The sequence below is a fragment of the Balaenoptera borealis genome, assembly GCF_965194805.1.
Source record: "Balaenoptera borealis genome assembly, chromosome: 21".
Taxonomy (NCBI): Eukaryota; Metazoa; Chordata; class Mammalia; order Artiodactyla; family Balaenopteridae; genus Balaenoptera; species Balaenoptera borealis.
Genome location: NC_138880.1, coordinates 19769261 through 19784767, shown reverse-complemented (window position 1 = coordinate 19784767; position 15507 = coordinate 19769261). Strand labels below are relative to the sequence as shown.

Genomic DNA, 15507 nt, shown 5'->3' with positions numbered 1-15507 from the left:
CTTCCTAAGAATAAAAGAAATTGCTTTTGTTCCATGTTGATGCCACTTCAAATAACTCGAGCAAACTAGAATTGAGATAAGAAATTACTTAAAAAAGTTTTTTTGTCTCTATGTACTTGTCCTGCTTTTTGGTGTTAGTGTATGCGTTATGTACCCTGAAAAGAGACGAATGATATCCATTTATACCACTATTAGGGAATTTTGTGATTTTTAAAACTTTCTAGTCAGGGAAGTATATTGTTTAGTCAATTGTGAGTCTGTGCCTGCTTTGGTTTTCAGGGATCCTGGGCATACAAAGGTGGTCATTAATATAAGGTCATGGGAAATCATTGTTGAGTCAGTCCCTACCTCTCTCAAGTCTCCTTTGTTCTTTAATGCAGACTTTTAGAGTTTAAACAGTGCTTTCAAAAGTTGGACCAGGATACCATCAGTTAAAATAGAATAAGATCAATCTTTCTCAATTTTCAGGAACAGGAATTATCCCTTTAAATTTTTTCTCCTATAAATATTCTTAAAATCTTTTGTGTTTGCTATTCCCAAGACCAAAATGAATGAACAAATTGCTAACAAATATGACCATAAAATTTGGGAGCATCCTACAAAGCAGATCTTTTATTGACACATTATCGTGGTTGAGATAGTCTATATATGACTGCAAAAATAGTCACACATACAGTTATATATATGTAATCCTCTATCTATCCTGGTGGAATACTGTTTCATAGTCTGCAAAGACCACAGAACCTAAAGAGCTTTATGACTTCCAGGTGCTCTTTAACCTAATAATATAGAGAGGAAAGAGTTGAGATATTGGTCTTCAAGAGAAGTCACTTCCATTGGCACCCCATCACTTAAGGCTGCTCTGGGGCTTGTGGAAGTGTTCCCTGTGTACCCTCCTGCTTCTAAGGTGGAGGGAGGAGGTCTATTCCTAAAATGCAATGTTCCTTATGCGTTTTGATGTAAAGTCATACGTGGGAATTCAGTACAGTGTAAGTAGCAGAGTGACTAGTACCATTGTTTGCAGACCCTTCTGAGGAATGGCCCAGAAATTTAGTCATCGTTTGTGAAATCTGAGAACCAAACAACCTTCTTACAATGCGACTTTTGGACTATAATTCATTCCTAAGTTGGCAATTATTCATGCAGACTCCCTGAAAAACGACCAGATGATCAGGAACAAAACACTGAAAATAAATGTGATCTGTTCTACCTGCAGATGATGGGGTTCCCTATCTTGTGCCGTGTTCAAACTCTTTAGGCTTGTCTTTGCCGTGGCAAGACAGTCAATCACGTCTGCCAAATCCAAATGCAAACATAGGTGGTTCTCAGCAAGTTAGAGCCAGATCAAATCCTTGTTTAGTTCACCATCTTGCACAAAACTTGTTCACTGATTTTGTTTACAAAAATATTCTCTCTGCCAAAGAAGAGATGGAAAAATTCCCTTGCAGAGCCAGCATTCAAAATTACTCATTATCTCCACAAGAAACCCTAATGTAACCCAAGAACAACTTTTACATCTGTTTATTAAGAGTCTCAAATTGTCCTGGCTATGAGATCTATGTTCATATGTATTTTGCCAATACTTAGCATCTGCATCTAAATTTTAAAAAGAAGGGGATTAAGATAAGGTTTTATTAATTACATATGACCCAAACACCAAAGATACATCTCAGATTTTTTACTAAAAGTTAAAGTCAGTTAAGTAATTTTTTATAGAACATTGGCTTTGAAGCACAGAACATTCCTCCAAGCCTGATTGTACTTCATAGAAAAATCTTTGGGGTTTCTGTTTTTTTTTGGTTGTAAAAACAGCATTGCCAAAATCCTTACAACTCAGGAGGGAGCGCCCTCCTCTTTTCTTTTTCCAGCTATTGTTACACACTTGGGATATTGTTTTTATTGTTTCCTTATGGAAAATAAGCCGGATTTTATCCTTGAAAAATGATTACTTTTTAGAAGGATTATTTTTGACCTGAAATTTTAGGAAGTATACACTTAAAATTCTCTCAACTCTTCAGTAGTTTTTTAAAAAAAACAAAATAAATTTTTTCTCCACAAAAATATTTGCTTTGACTCTTGACACTATGATGTGATTATTGATTATTACTTGTTTCTATTTGAAATTACCTTTTTAAAGTACGCATTCTTTGTAATTATTAAAATGTTCAATGTAAATATTTGTAAAATATAAAAAAACAAAATTATAATCACGCACAAATCTACACCCAGATGTAATTGTTATGCCTGTGTCTTTTTCTTCTATTTTTTCTCTCTTTACTTTCACACACACACACACACACACACACACACACACACATTTTGAAACACAACTCAGATCACACTGTATATACAGGTTAGTATCTGGCTTTTTGGCTTAAAATTTTGTTATGAGCATCTTTCTATGTCATTAAGTATCCTTTGGGAAAAAAACTTTCAAGCTCATACAGTATTTCATATACAGCCACGCCACATTTTATTTTAAAATTCTATTTATTTTAAAAGTTAATTAATTAATTAATTAATTTATTTTTGGCTGCGTTGGGTCTTCATTGCTGCGCGCAGGCATTCTCTAGTTGCAGCGAGCGGGGGCTACTCTTCGTTGCGGTGCGCGAGCTTCTCATTGCGGTGGCTTCTCTTGTCGCGGACCACGGGCTCTAGGGCCACGGGCTTCAGTAGTTGTGGCACAGGGGCTCAGTAGTGTGGTGCGCTGGCTTAGTTGCTCCGTGGCACGTGGGATCTTCCCGGGCCAGGGCTCGAACCCGTGCCTCCTGCACTGGCAGGTGGATTCTTAACCACTGAGCCACCAGGAAGTCCAAAATTCTATTTATTTTTGATATTTATTGCTTCTAATGTTTCACCAACCAAAGCGTGACAGGGAGTCTTGGGTGAACTGCAGCTAGGGCTCAGATGCTTCCAGATTGTTGGATTAGGCAGAATCCTGTCCCCCAGGGGTCCGTTGGAATACTGTTATTTTCACGGGAGCTGAAGAACATCCTGAACTTACGAAAACTTGAATGCTGCACAGATATTTGCGAAAATCTGAAGAATTAGGGAGCCTGTGATGATATCAACCTGCCCCACAAAACCTAACTCCATCCAAAGAGAGAGAAATTCATCACGACTGAAAATGGGATCAAAATGAAAGGTACGTCCTAGCATCAGGGCTTGATGTCGGAAAGGGAGTGTGGTGGTTCTGCGTCCAAGGTTCTGACTGATCTCAGAAACATTCCGTTTCTGCGCCCGGTGGACAACGGCAATGTCCACGTATTGACAGATTGTGAACTCTGACACTTGGCAACCCGGGAGCTCTGCTTTGGACAAACCCTAAATGAGCTTCATGAGAAGGTCTTACCTTTCATTTCACAAGAATATCTGCCGTGGGCAGATGTCCCGCGCTGGAGCGTGACAGCGGCTTCACAATCTCACAAACTTTGAGAAGAGCCTGTTGGCAGCAGTGTAGGTGTCAATGACCACAGAGTAGCAGTGTTGACAGTGGCAGTGACGGACCACAATAGGATGAAGTCTCAGCTGAGTATTGGCACTGAATGAAGCTGTCAAAGACCCAGAGTGGAACAATGGTGGGGAAAGGAAAAAACTCTCATACTCTGGAATACTGAACATCTCTGATGTGAGAAATCCTCCAAACTGAGTGCAAGTTTGATTTTTGAATCAGAAGATAGAGGCAGCATTTCAGCTTCCCTGGCATCGAGAACAGCAGATTTCCAGCAGGTGAAGAGCAGCAGCATATTTTGGCTCTCACTGTGTCTGCTGCGGCAGGATCCTGCCCTGGCTAGCAATGCAGCAGGGGGCCACCAGGACTGGCTGTGTTTACACATTGGTTCCTCTGGAAGTATTAGGAAGAAGAGGACTCTATATAATGAAGATGGAGGCTTAGGGCTGTTGAGATTTTAGGTATTAATATTCATGTGATTGCCTTTATATTCCTAAGTTTCTGAAGCCTGAAATATTTACATTTCATAAATTATGTTGTTCTAAATATCTGTATCAAGTTGGGATCAGTGCAAACCACTCTAGGTATTTGTATTCATCAGCTTGAGTTGCCATAACAAAATACCACAGACTGAGTGGCTTGAACAACAGAAATTTATTTTTCATAGTTCTGGAGGCTGGGAAGTCCAAGATCAAGGTCCCCCAAGGTTCAGTTTTTGGTGAGAGCTCTCTTTCCTGGCTTGCAGATGACTGCCTTCTTGCTGTATCCTCATATGATAGAGAGGGAGAGAGAGAGAGAGAGAGAGAGATCTCTTCCTCTTCTTATAATGGCACCAGTTCTATTGGACTAGAGCCCCACCCTTATGACCTCATTTAATGTTTATCACCTCCTCATATTTGGATCTGCTGGGGTCAAAAAGCCACTGTCATAGATCTGTTTCCACCACAACTCAAATCAGCTAGAGACCCTTTTCTTACCCAAGGCCCCACTCAGAGCTGGTGGGCCTGACGGCCAACTCAGTAATAGGCTAGAGGGCTGCAAAGCAAAGCAATTTGCCTTTCATGCTGGAGAAGCTATTTCACCACTGCGGATGCCTAGAAACTTCACTGAGATGGCAGGACCCTGAATTTCCCCAGAAGGTATCTCCCATCCTCTGACACATGTGTGCTTTTCTTGGGCATCTTGGACCCCTGCAACTTTCTGTTCATTCCATCCGACCAGCGTGACACTGTCAGTGTAGTGACCCAGCGTGGTTCTTGGAACAGGAGACTGATTAAGGTCCCCTGTGGACAAGTTGTGACAGAGATGCATAAAATTACACTTCCAGATGAAAATAAACTGCTTATGACGATCTCTGCTTATTGGAATGAACAGACAAGAGTTATTTTGGAAGAACTGCATTTGGAGGGAATGTTGAAGTGAATCTTGAAATGAACCTAGGGGATTTGATACACAGGAATAGTATGAACAAAGACATAAAGGTAAGTAAATGCAGGATATAGAAAGTGATTGGTTGACTAAGTGATACATTCAAAAAATATTTATTGAGCACCTACTAAGTGCCAGTGACTTAACTTTGCTGAGTTTGTAAAAGAGAAAGAGAAAGGTAGGATGTGACTGGGCCTTAAATGACAGAATCAGATGGTACTTAATTAAAAGGCAATTGTAAACCACCTGAAAGTTTTTAAGATGGAGAGCGATGATTAGAGTTGCTTTTCATGAAGACTGATCTGGCAGCAGAGGCTAATATTCCAGCCGGGAAGAAGAAATGAGGATCTTAGAGCAATGGCAGTGGGAAAGGAAGGGGAAGGGTCAGCTGAGGAAAAGTTGTGGATGAGGAATCCTCATCTGTCTGAGTATGGGGGCCAGTGAGGGACATCAGCCAGAACAAACTCGAAGGTTCTGAACTTGAGCGATTGAGATTAACAAAAGAAGTAATGACTTCAAGAGGAGGTTTGGTATCAGGTAGAAGGTAATGATAATAATAATAGGAGCTGATATTATTAGACGGAAGCACCTTGAGGGCAGGACTGTGTTTGCTTTGGTTCACACTTTATCCTCGGTGCTTGGCTCACAGAGAACACTCAATAAATATTAGTCACAGAATATATGCTTGATCTCACTGAATTGTCACATCCATCCTAAGAAGGAGGTGTAATTATGCCCCATTTTCTGCTATCAATTTTATTTTTTATTTTGGACTACCTCAGGCATATACAAATAAACAGGAAATAATGTAATAAACATCCATATATATATAGATATCTACTCCTCAGCTTGAGAAAAAGAAAGTAATAGAGATATTATTGTTATCTCCATTTTACAGGTAAGAAACCTGAGGTTGAGAGGGGTCAAAAACTTGTTCAAGGTCACACAGCTAGCACATGCTGGAGCTGTGACTTGAATATAGGCCTGTCTGTCATACCTAGTTGGTGACATTGATGGGACATCCATGTGGAGGTACTCAACAGGTGGATGGAAATATAATATGTGAGGTACGGAGAGAATTTAGGATTGGAAATATTGACATGGGAATTGTCTGCATCAAAATGATGGTTGAAGGGACAGCAGTGGGAAGGGAATAAACAGTAAGTGCTCTGAGGATACAGACTTGTGTCTGAGTGATGTGCCTTCTTGGAGGGAGAACAAAATATGCGAGTCTATTTTAAAACCTTGCCTGTTCATAGAGTAAGAGCTCCTTTTATGCTGGTCCAGAGTGTCCCCTTTGGTTTCTAGAAAAAGGGCAGAGCTGCCTGCAGTCCACAGGGTGCTTCATCTCTATGCCTGGCACAGGGCGAGGCCAAAGAAGACATTGGTATTTGGCATCATTGGCTTTAGAAAAATCCTGGAGGTGAGGATGTTATTTTTTCTAGGCAGAACCCCAAATGCAGCTCTAACCCTATCCTATTGGGTATCTAGCCTGCTTCTAGCTGAGGCTCGGCTTGTATAGAGATGGGTGCCCTCCTCCACTCATATCCTCATGGACCGCTGAGGCTTAGTAGTGCTGAATAGGATTTTACTGAGTTTGTAATCATTAGCAATACTACCCTCCTGAGGAAAGAGTTCTTGGCTTCATTCCAAATCAGAAGTTTTAGTTGCCTCAGGAGAAATGTAAGAATTCTGGAAAAAGTCTTGCAAGTGTTTGATAAGCATCCAAATCTCCTCACGCCACTGAAGATCACAGCATTTGGGGAAGTTTCCAGTGAATATCAAGTTTGGATTTAAAAATTCCTATAGTAATATTATTTGCAACTAGACTATCCGTGTGATACAAATTTCTTAAGGAGAGGTTCTGCAGAAGAAGTTTGGTAATACACAATAAAGTTGAGGTCTTGGCAGATGACATGTGTCATCAAATCTCTTTAATGACATTATCAACCTCCTTGAAAAAAGATCAGAGACACAGAAAGTATATTATTTTGACTCTCAGAGTCCCTTCTCTAGAATGTCAGGATAGGCGAGGGTAGGTACAAAACTTAACCTCTAAATCTCAGTGGCTTCATGCAACGACCACCACTACAAAAAGCTGTTCTTTTCACTCAAAAGAACCTGCTGTGACACTTCAGAGCAGCTCCCTTCCAAGTAATGTCTTGGAGAAACAGCTTATTTTTCTCTTCATGTCAATCTAATGCTGAATAGTTTGTGGCCACAGTCACATTATATACTCAGAGTGAACTTATCATCATTATTTTCTCTATAATTTCAAGATAAGATCTCCAAATAACAAGACAAGGGAAGAGAAAGCTGGAGGGCCACACAGGTTTTGCAGAACTTTGGCTTCAAAGTGACACAGGTCACTTTCCACAGCCCTGGTCCATGGTCCCACCCAACAGTAATAGAGTCGGGAAGCATAGTCTCCTGTGTGCCCGTGAAGGAAAGGAGAATTAAATATCTACCATTTTCACAGAGGTAGAAAAGCACTGAAACATGAGCACTAAAGATAAAATGAGGACAACTATATTGTGTGTTGTCAAGGGAAGAAGTAGTTTGATGAATATGCAGGTAACTAGGTCTTAACCCTATTGTCTGATATTTTGCTTGATGGCGAAAATAGTTTTGTTGAATTTTCCATTCAGGATTCACCAATGCTAGCTTAAAAAATAATAGCCATTTTCCAACCTACTGGGCAAAGTGCATCTGTAGTATAAAAAGTAAACTGATGTAGTATAAATCTGGATGTGGATCCCTCTGCAAATTATGTAGTGTTAGAAGAATACATTTTTTCTACCCTTCCTACTTCTTGGTTCTGGGGCCAGATGGAGAGATTTCTGCTCTGTGAATACTCAGAGGTGCAACATTTATCCAAATGACCCATGGCTCATAACAAATGCAACAGTAGCAAACTTTAGGAATTAAGTATATGATCCGGAGTTCACCTATTATTTCCCATATAATTAACATGGAAAATGTAGGAAGTAGGTCAATCTCCTTGAGGCTACTTTTGGCATTTCCACATGCTCTGTTGCCATCTTACTGGTCTACTTTTCACTTCCTTGGTGTTATCCATATCACTGTTATGGAACTTGGTATCCTCCTCCTCTGGGTCTCCCTTCAATTTCCCAGTATCTGCCATGATGCCTTGTGCATGACCATCAGTAAATTAATACCAGTGTTTCTTAACTAAATGAATGCCTGGTTTCACTTTCTGCCCTACTTAGGATCAACATAGTCAGCCATTTCAATGATGTATTCTAGCTCCTCTCACTCCACTGCCCTCCAACTCTTGCTGCTTTGTTCAATCTCTTCTGCCCCACTGGGTGGTGGTTCAGAGAAGCAGTGAAACATGGGGGCATGAGGCAGTGCAGAGAAAGTGAGAAAGAGCAGAGTGGCTGTCTGGGGTCAACACAGCTTGTGATCTAATAAGCTGGATAGCGATCGGCGCTGGGGGTCAAGTCGAGGAGGATTCCTCAGAGAACTGTTAGATCAAACCCAAATGTTTACTTATAGAGATTTCTTTCCCTATTGTTATTTTATTTCTAGCTTATTCTATGTTAACTTATCCTAATAAGTGGAATGAGGTCAGAGGCTGAATTGGAACCAGAGTGCTCCTGACGCTATTCCTGGTGTTTTTTAGTAACAAGAAATTATACTCTGGGTCAATTTTGCCATATGCAAACATCAGTTTACTGAACTTGTCCTAATTGCCTCCCAGAGTGGAAGGAGGATGAAATGATAAAAGATATGTGAAGGGGACATGGAAATTAAAAAAAATGCAATACTGTATTGATTAAGTAAACATTTATTTGGAAGGTTGCAATGTGCCTACCATACACTGGACAAAAAGAGATAAAAAAACCAATGTCTTATAGCCAAAGAATTTACAATCCAGGTAAAAGAGAGATGAGTAAGAGCTAGGAAAAAATTGGATAGATATTATTCTAAGAACTATGAACAGTTTTATGAAATAATTAATATGGTAAACCTTTACACACAGGTTTGCAAGAAAAAAAGGCGGGGGTGGGTGGCGCGCATTTCTTCCCTTTGGCTTTTCCAAATGGCTTAATACTAACAGTGGCAACAACTACTCTTAATATCATAAATGGAAGAATGATGCTTTATAATGGATGCTTTGTTATCTATATCTTCCAGTCCAGTTAGTGAGAGCTAAGTGAAGATGTCAAATGAGCACCCAATACGGTGCCAAGGGAAAGTGTCTCTTCCAAGGGTACAGTCACAGGTTGATGTGAGATGCCTGTCTTCCCAGCACTTTCTACGGCGCTAACACTGTTGCTATTTCCACCTTCATCCCAAACGCTCTGCCGCCTGTGCTGAAATATACAGACAGGGCCCAACAGGCCACACTGGATCTGGAATGTTTGTGGCAGCCTTTTTCCTGCCCCACCCTGAAGTGCCACCTATCCTGGGACCCTCTGGAAGGAAGCCCATGGGAGGTGTGGAGCAGCGCTTAGTCCCATCTCTTCTCCAAAAGGCCGCACCCAACGCAAGGCCCTCATTGTGTCTCGGGGAACAGTAACCCCACAGTCTTACGCTGGCTGCCCTTCTTCAGAGGAAGCGAGCGGCTCTGGCTCCCGCGACCCCAGCCAGGCAAGGGGCGGGGCGGCGACAGGCGGTGCAGGTGGCAGTAGGCAGAGACGCGCGCGCTAGGGCCGCGCGGGCGCCCCGGGCCCCGCACGCCTGCCTCGCGCGGGCGCCGCCGCACCTGAGGGCGGAGCCAAGCCCGAGGCCCGCCCGCTCCCGGGCGCGAAGCCCCCTCCCCGCGTCCCTCCCGCCGCGCTGCAGACGCGCGCAGGTGCGTGAGGCCTCGCCCGGCCGGGACCTGCAGACGCGGGCTCGCCATGGAGCACATCCGCACGCCCAAGGTTGGTGCTACGCGCGCGGGCGGAGGAGGGAGAGCGGGAGCAAGAGGAGGGATGCTGAGCCAGCTGGAGGCCCGGCTTCCCTGTCCGGCGCAGACCGAACTGGCACCGCGAGCGAGCGAGGGAGGAGGCGGCGCCGGAGCCTCTGCCGCTTCGCCGGGAGGCTGGGCTTCTCTTGCTGCCTCACAGGCCTAGCCTTGGCTGCTGCTGGATCTAACCTCTTGTCCTTGGGGATGCTCAGTGGACAGAGGGCTGGACGGGAGGGAACCCTAACTGCCTGTAGAGTAATGGGGCTGCTGGTAGGCTGATAAACGCTCCCTTCTGGTCTAGCACTAGGTTGCTGCTTTAAAATTTTTGTTTTTTCTGTTGGCTGCTCTGAGCAGCTGAGAGAAACAAGCCTTCCTAATAACAGGTGTAGGGAAACGAGTTACATGCAGGTGCGTTGAATGCACTCGGGGAAGCTTGTTGAATCTAAGGGTTCAGACCCGCCCAGCTCGCCCTGCTGCTTCTTGGTCCTCAGGCTATCAGCTGCAGTGGACCTTGCACCGAGCAGATGATCAATGTTCGCTGTAGGCTGAATATTAATCAATCCTTCCATCTTCTTGCCTTTTCCAGTGGGTTGCAGCTTATAGATTCGTCCACTGGTCTGTTTTAAACAACACCAGCTCTTTCCAACTCAACAAAAGCGACTGGTCCCAGATCATTTCAGTTAAATAACACTGGAAACGTTGACCCCTGTACCAAACCTTACTATTCATGGTTGTACTAGTAATAAAATTTAGAGCAAAAAAGGTGATCGACATTCCTGATAAAAACCCTAAACTAGTGACAAAACCTATTTCAGGAACCTATTGGCTGTCTCTTGTTACTACCACTACAGCGCCTTGCGTTTCCGGGATGATCTCCTGTTCAAAATCTAGGTCCCGACAGTGAAGTCAAAGCTGGAACTTAGGAGGCCCCAGGGATCGTATTCATCTCATGGGCCCATTGCTGTGCAGTAAGTCCAGTAAGAAAAATTCATTCCTAAATTCTGGAATGGTTCCTAAGTGCCTCTTTATAAAGGCAGGTTTACAACTGTCTCATGCCAGTGGAAGAATAAAATCTTTTAGTTTGCCACATAATGTGAGTTCCAACAGTAAAGTTAAGTTGTATTGATTTTGCACTATGGAATTAAACTGTTGCTTCACAATCGGGAAATTGTAAACGTAGAGGAGAGTGCCATAAACCGCAAGATAGGTGGCTCAGAGCTTTCAGGGTTTAAGTGGTGCTAAATAATTTATTCTGGAATGAGGAATTTAACTCATGAACTCCCTCTGCCCTTGCCAGGGGCATCCTTTCTTTGTCTTGAAGAAGGGGGCTCTTGATAAAAATGACGTCTGATGTGAATGTCAGTAGTGAGAGGGTGACATGACACTGAGTGCTTTTCTTCCTATGGAATATGAATTTGGGGAGCAAAGGCCTTTTCTCATCCTTATTCAAACTCATTCTCTACAAAGCCATGTGTGCAAACCTGAATATCAAGCAATATTCTCACTTGTTCTTAAAACCCGTTTTCATAAACACCCTGTACCATAAATCTTCTATCAGGAAACAGAAAGAAATGGGGGGAAATGGATAATTGTCTGAAATTTCATTGAGTTGAGAGTTATGAACATTTAGGATAATGCAGGTGGAAAAAAATAAACACTACAGAGGTTGGGGGGATCCAGTCCATTTATTCATTGATTTCATTCCACAAGCATTGGAGAACCTTTCCTGTAAGAAGCTCTGTGTTAGGTCCTGGGAGCACCGAGCACCAGGGAGCTCCTGGTCTGGAACAGAGGCAGTTGTAAATCTGGAGAGAGATGTGTACAAGGGACAGTGGGCAGAGAGGGCGATGGATGGAGGATCAGCTCTACCGTAAAGGGGGAGGGAAGGCTTCTTAGAAGAGCTGAGTCTTAACACGCAAGGAGGACCAGGAGCATTGGAGATGCTGTCAGGCGGTTGTGTAAATATGATGTATTGTAATAAATCATTACTACCTCAAAGATGCTGAAAGCCTTAACAGCGATAAAGATAGAAGTGATGACATGACATGATTCCTTGAGGTTAAACAATATCATTTTATTTTACATTTTTAAAACAAAAAATTTTTATCTTTTTTTTAAATATAAATTTATTTATTTATTTATTTATTTTTGGCTGTGTTGGGTCTTCGTTTCTGCGCGAGGGCTTCCTCCAGCTGCGGCGAGTGGGGGCCACTCTTCATCGCGGTGCGCGGGCCTCTCACCATCGCGGCCTCTCTTGTTGCGGAGCACAGGCTCCAGACGCGCAGGCTCAGTAATTGTGGCTCACGGGCCTAGTTGCTCCGCGGCACCTGAGATCCTCCCAGACCAGGGCCCGAACCCGTGTCCCCTGCATTGGCAGGCAGACTCTCAACCACTGCGCCACCAGGGAAACCCTATCTTTATTTTTTACTTCCAGTTTCATTGCGATAGAATCGACATACAGCACTGGATAAGTTTAAGCTGTACAGCATAATGAATGATTTGACTTACATCATAAAATGATTGCCACAATAAATTAATGACCATTCATCATCATTTAGATAGAAAATTAAAGAAATAGAAAAAAATTTTTTCTTGTGATGGCAACTCTTAGAATTTATTATCTTAACTTTCATGTATAACATACAGCAGTGTAAATTATATTTATCATGTTATACATTCCATCCCTAGTACTTATTTATCTTCTAACTGGAAGTTTGTACCTTTTGACCACCTTCCTCCAGCCTGCCCCCCCGGTAATCACAAATTGGGTCTCTCTTTCTATGAGTTTATTTGTTTGTTTTGAGGTGTAATTGCCCTACATCACTGTGTTAGTTCTTGTTACCCAACATAGTGATTCGATATTTTAAACAATTTCATTTTACATTTTTAAGTGCAGTACTAATTTTCACAGTATAAATGAAAAGGGACCGTACTACTTACAGAGCTTGTGTTGTAAAATGTATAATTTTTGATGGTCATATTCGTCTTTGTTTTGGGCTTCCATTATATTCTGGGGGGGTGCTGAATAGATAGCTTGTCTTATATTGTACGATTTAATGTCTTAGGTGGCTTGTGAGGGGTATACACTCAAGTTTGAAGTGTATTTACCATGTGGCTGGCAGGGGTTTATTTTAAGAGGAAAGGAAATGCATGTATAATGTACAGTTGTTTTCCTATTACAGTGAAGTCATTCATTTACTCTTTGTAAGCTGTGCGATATCCATCACGGCCTCTGTACTCTGCTTCAGTCTCTGGAGTGCAGTGTAAGGAGACAGATACCCATGAATAATCCGGATGCTTTGCACATCTTTCTTGCTGGTGTGTGTGTGTGTGTGTGTGTGTGTAACAGAAGCCTTTAACAGAGCGTATACTAAGCAGGGTGTTTCTCTCCTGGAATGGTTCCTGTATAAGAAAAAAAAAAAAATGTTCCAAGGAGGAGCTAGTTTGCAGTTGGGTTTAAGTTAGGACACCAAGCGTTACCTGTATTGCATCACAGTGAACTTCTTGTTTCTACTTCTCTGTCTGGTTTTCTCTGCCACTCTGAAAACTTGCTGGTAAGAAAAAACCCTGCAAGAAGCTTAGGGATAATTTGGGTTCAAGTGTTACTTAGTTATATATAAAGCCTTCAGGGCTTTTAGAAGTAACTTGAAGTGTTTTGCAGGGTTTGGGTTAGTATCGGATAGATGCTAATGTGTCTAGGAGCCTGGTGAAGTAATCTCTACTTTTTATGCTTTGGTCTTTCTGGAAGACATTTTTTTCCCACACATGTAAATTTGAGTTGTAAAATAGAATATGTGATGACCTCCAAAACTCCAAATAGACCTTGAAAATGCCTTTTGTTCCTTTCCACCCCCATCCCTGGTCTGAGCCGTTACTCTCACAGCTTCCTAACTGGTTTCTCTTTGCTTTTCTCCAATCCCTCCTCCACAGAGGGAGCCTGGGTGATGCTTTTATGACACAAATTGGTCATGTTACTTCCCTGCTGAAATTCTTGGGTGGCTTCCCTTTGTACCCAGGATATAGAGTGAGAATCCCCAGAGTGGCCTGCCTGGATGGACCCATGTTTACTTCTCAGCCTCATTCTGTGACAGTCATCTTCTTACTCACCACCCTCTGATCACAACTAGCCTTCGTGGGTTTCTCACATGTGACAGGTTCTTTTCTGCCTCAGGACTTCTGCACTGCTGTTCCATCCGGAGGATACTCTTATCCCCGCTCTTCACCTGCCTGAATCTCTTATCTTCATAGTTTCAGATTAAATATAATTTCCTCAGGAAGGTATTGCCCAATTCTCCATCTAGATCAGGGCTGCCTGTTATTGATATATTCTGTCATGGAACCCATATTTCACCTTATGCCCCTTGTTACATACATGTTTTATATTTATGCAAGTGATTATTTGTTTCATGTCAAGCTCCCCTTTTAGACCAGGAGCCCCGTGAAGGTGAGGATCACATCTTGTTCACCCCTGTATCCACAACACCTAACATAGTTTCTGGTGCCAAGTAAGCACACAGTAAATAAGAATTGGATAATAGAAGGAATGAGTAATTCTTAATTTCAGCCCTTCAGTTTTTAATATTTTCTTTAGTAATCCAGGCCTTTTGTGCATTGTACCCATGCTAGGTACCATATTGTCAGTCTTCTAATAGTATTAAGTACTTGTGGATGTCAATATATTTTATAACATATATAGCATATATATAATGATAAGTATTTTGTCATTATATATTGTTTTAATGAGACAGAATTAAAATAACATAAAATTCACCATTTAGCCATTTTAAAGTATACATTTCAGTGTTTTTTGGTATATTTATATGTTGTGTACCTCTCACCACTATCTAATTGGGAACATTTTCATCACTCCCAAAGAAACCTAGTACCTATTAGTAGTCAGTCCTAATTCCCTACTCCAGCCCTTGGCAGCCACTAGTCTACTTCCTGTCTCTATTAGATTTGCCTATTCTGGACATTTCATATAGATGAGTAATATAATTTGTGGCCATTTGTGACTTGCTTCATTTAGCATAACCCTTCCTAGGTTCATCCAACCTGTAGTAGGTGTTGGTGCTTCATTCCTTTTTTATTGCAGAATAATATTCCATTTTGTGGATATACCACATTCTTTTTATCCTTTCATCAGTGGATGGGCATTTGGGTTATTTCCACTTTTTTGTTTATTATGAATAGCACTGCTATGAACACTCATACACTTGTTTTTTGGGAGAACGTAACTTTCCAGTTCTCCTGGGTATAGCTCTAGAAGTGGAATTACTGGGTCATATAGTAACTTTAATTTTTGAGGAAACTATGAGTACATCTTACATATTATACAACTAAATCTTTTTTCTTTATATATACATCTAATAATCTAGAATGATTTATGTAGTATTCAGAACCTAGGCACTTTGGGACTAATTGTTTAAATGGGTGAAGAGATAGGTTTACATCAAAAGGGAGTATAGATTTTTATTGTTATACATTTAAACAATTTCTTAGAAAAACAACCTAATGAGATGAAGTTGTATTTACATCACTCCAAATTCACTTCTAATTTGTGATAATATGCCCTTTTTATATAGTTGAAAATAACATGCTTTATCTCTCGTATTGAATTTTTTGCCCACCATTATTGTGTATATATATTTTATATTCAGATGTCATCTCCCTATTTATTGTTTTAATGGTTGCATATTATTCATTTGAG

General features: G+C 41.6%; 1 protein-coding gene across 1 annotated transcript in view; it reads left to right on the top strand.

Moving 5' to 3' along the window:
- Nucleotides 1-412: 412 nt before the first annotated feature.
- MTMR7 (myotubularin related protein 7) overlaps nucleotides 413-15507 on the top strand; it is a 102200-nt gene continuing 87105 nt past the window's right edge. The window contains 6 exon segments of the mRNA XM_082374788.1: nucleotides 413-9377; nucleotides 9379-9471; nucleotides 9473-9542; nucleotides 9545-9606; nucleotides 9608-9706; nucleotides 9709-9771. Of these exon segments, the coding sequence (XP_082230914.1) occupies nucleotides 9264-9377; nucleotides 9379-9471; nucleotides 9473-9542; nucleotides 9545-9606; nucleotides 9608-9706; nucleotides 9709-9771 (501 nt within the window). The 5' untranslated portion in view covers nucleotides 413-9263.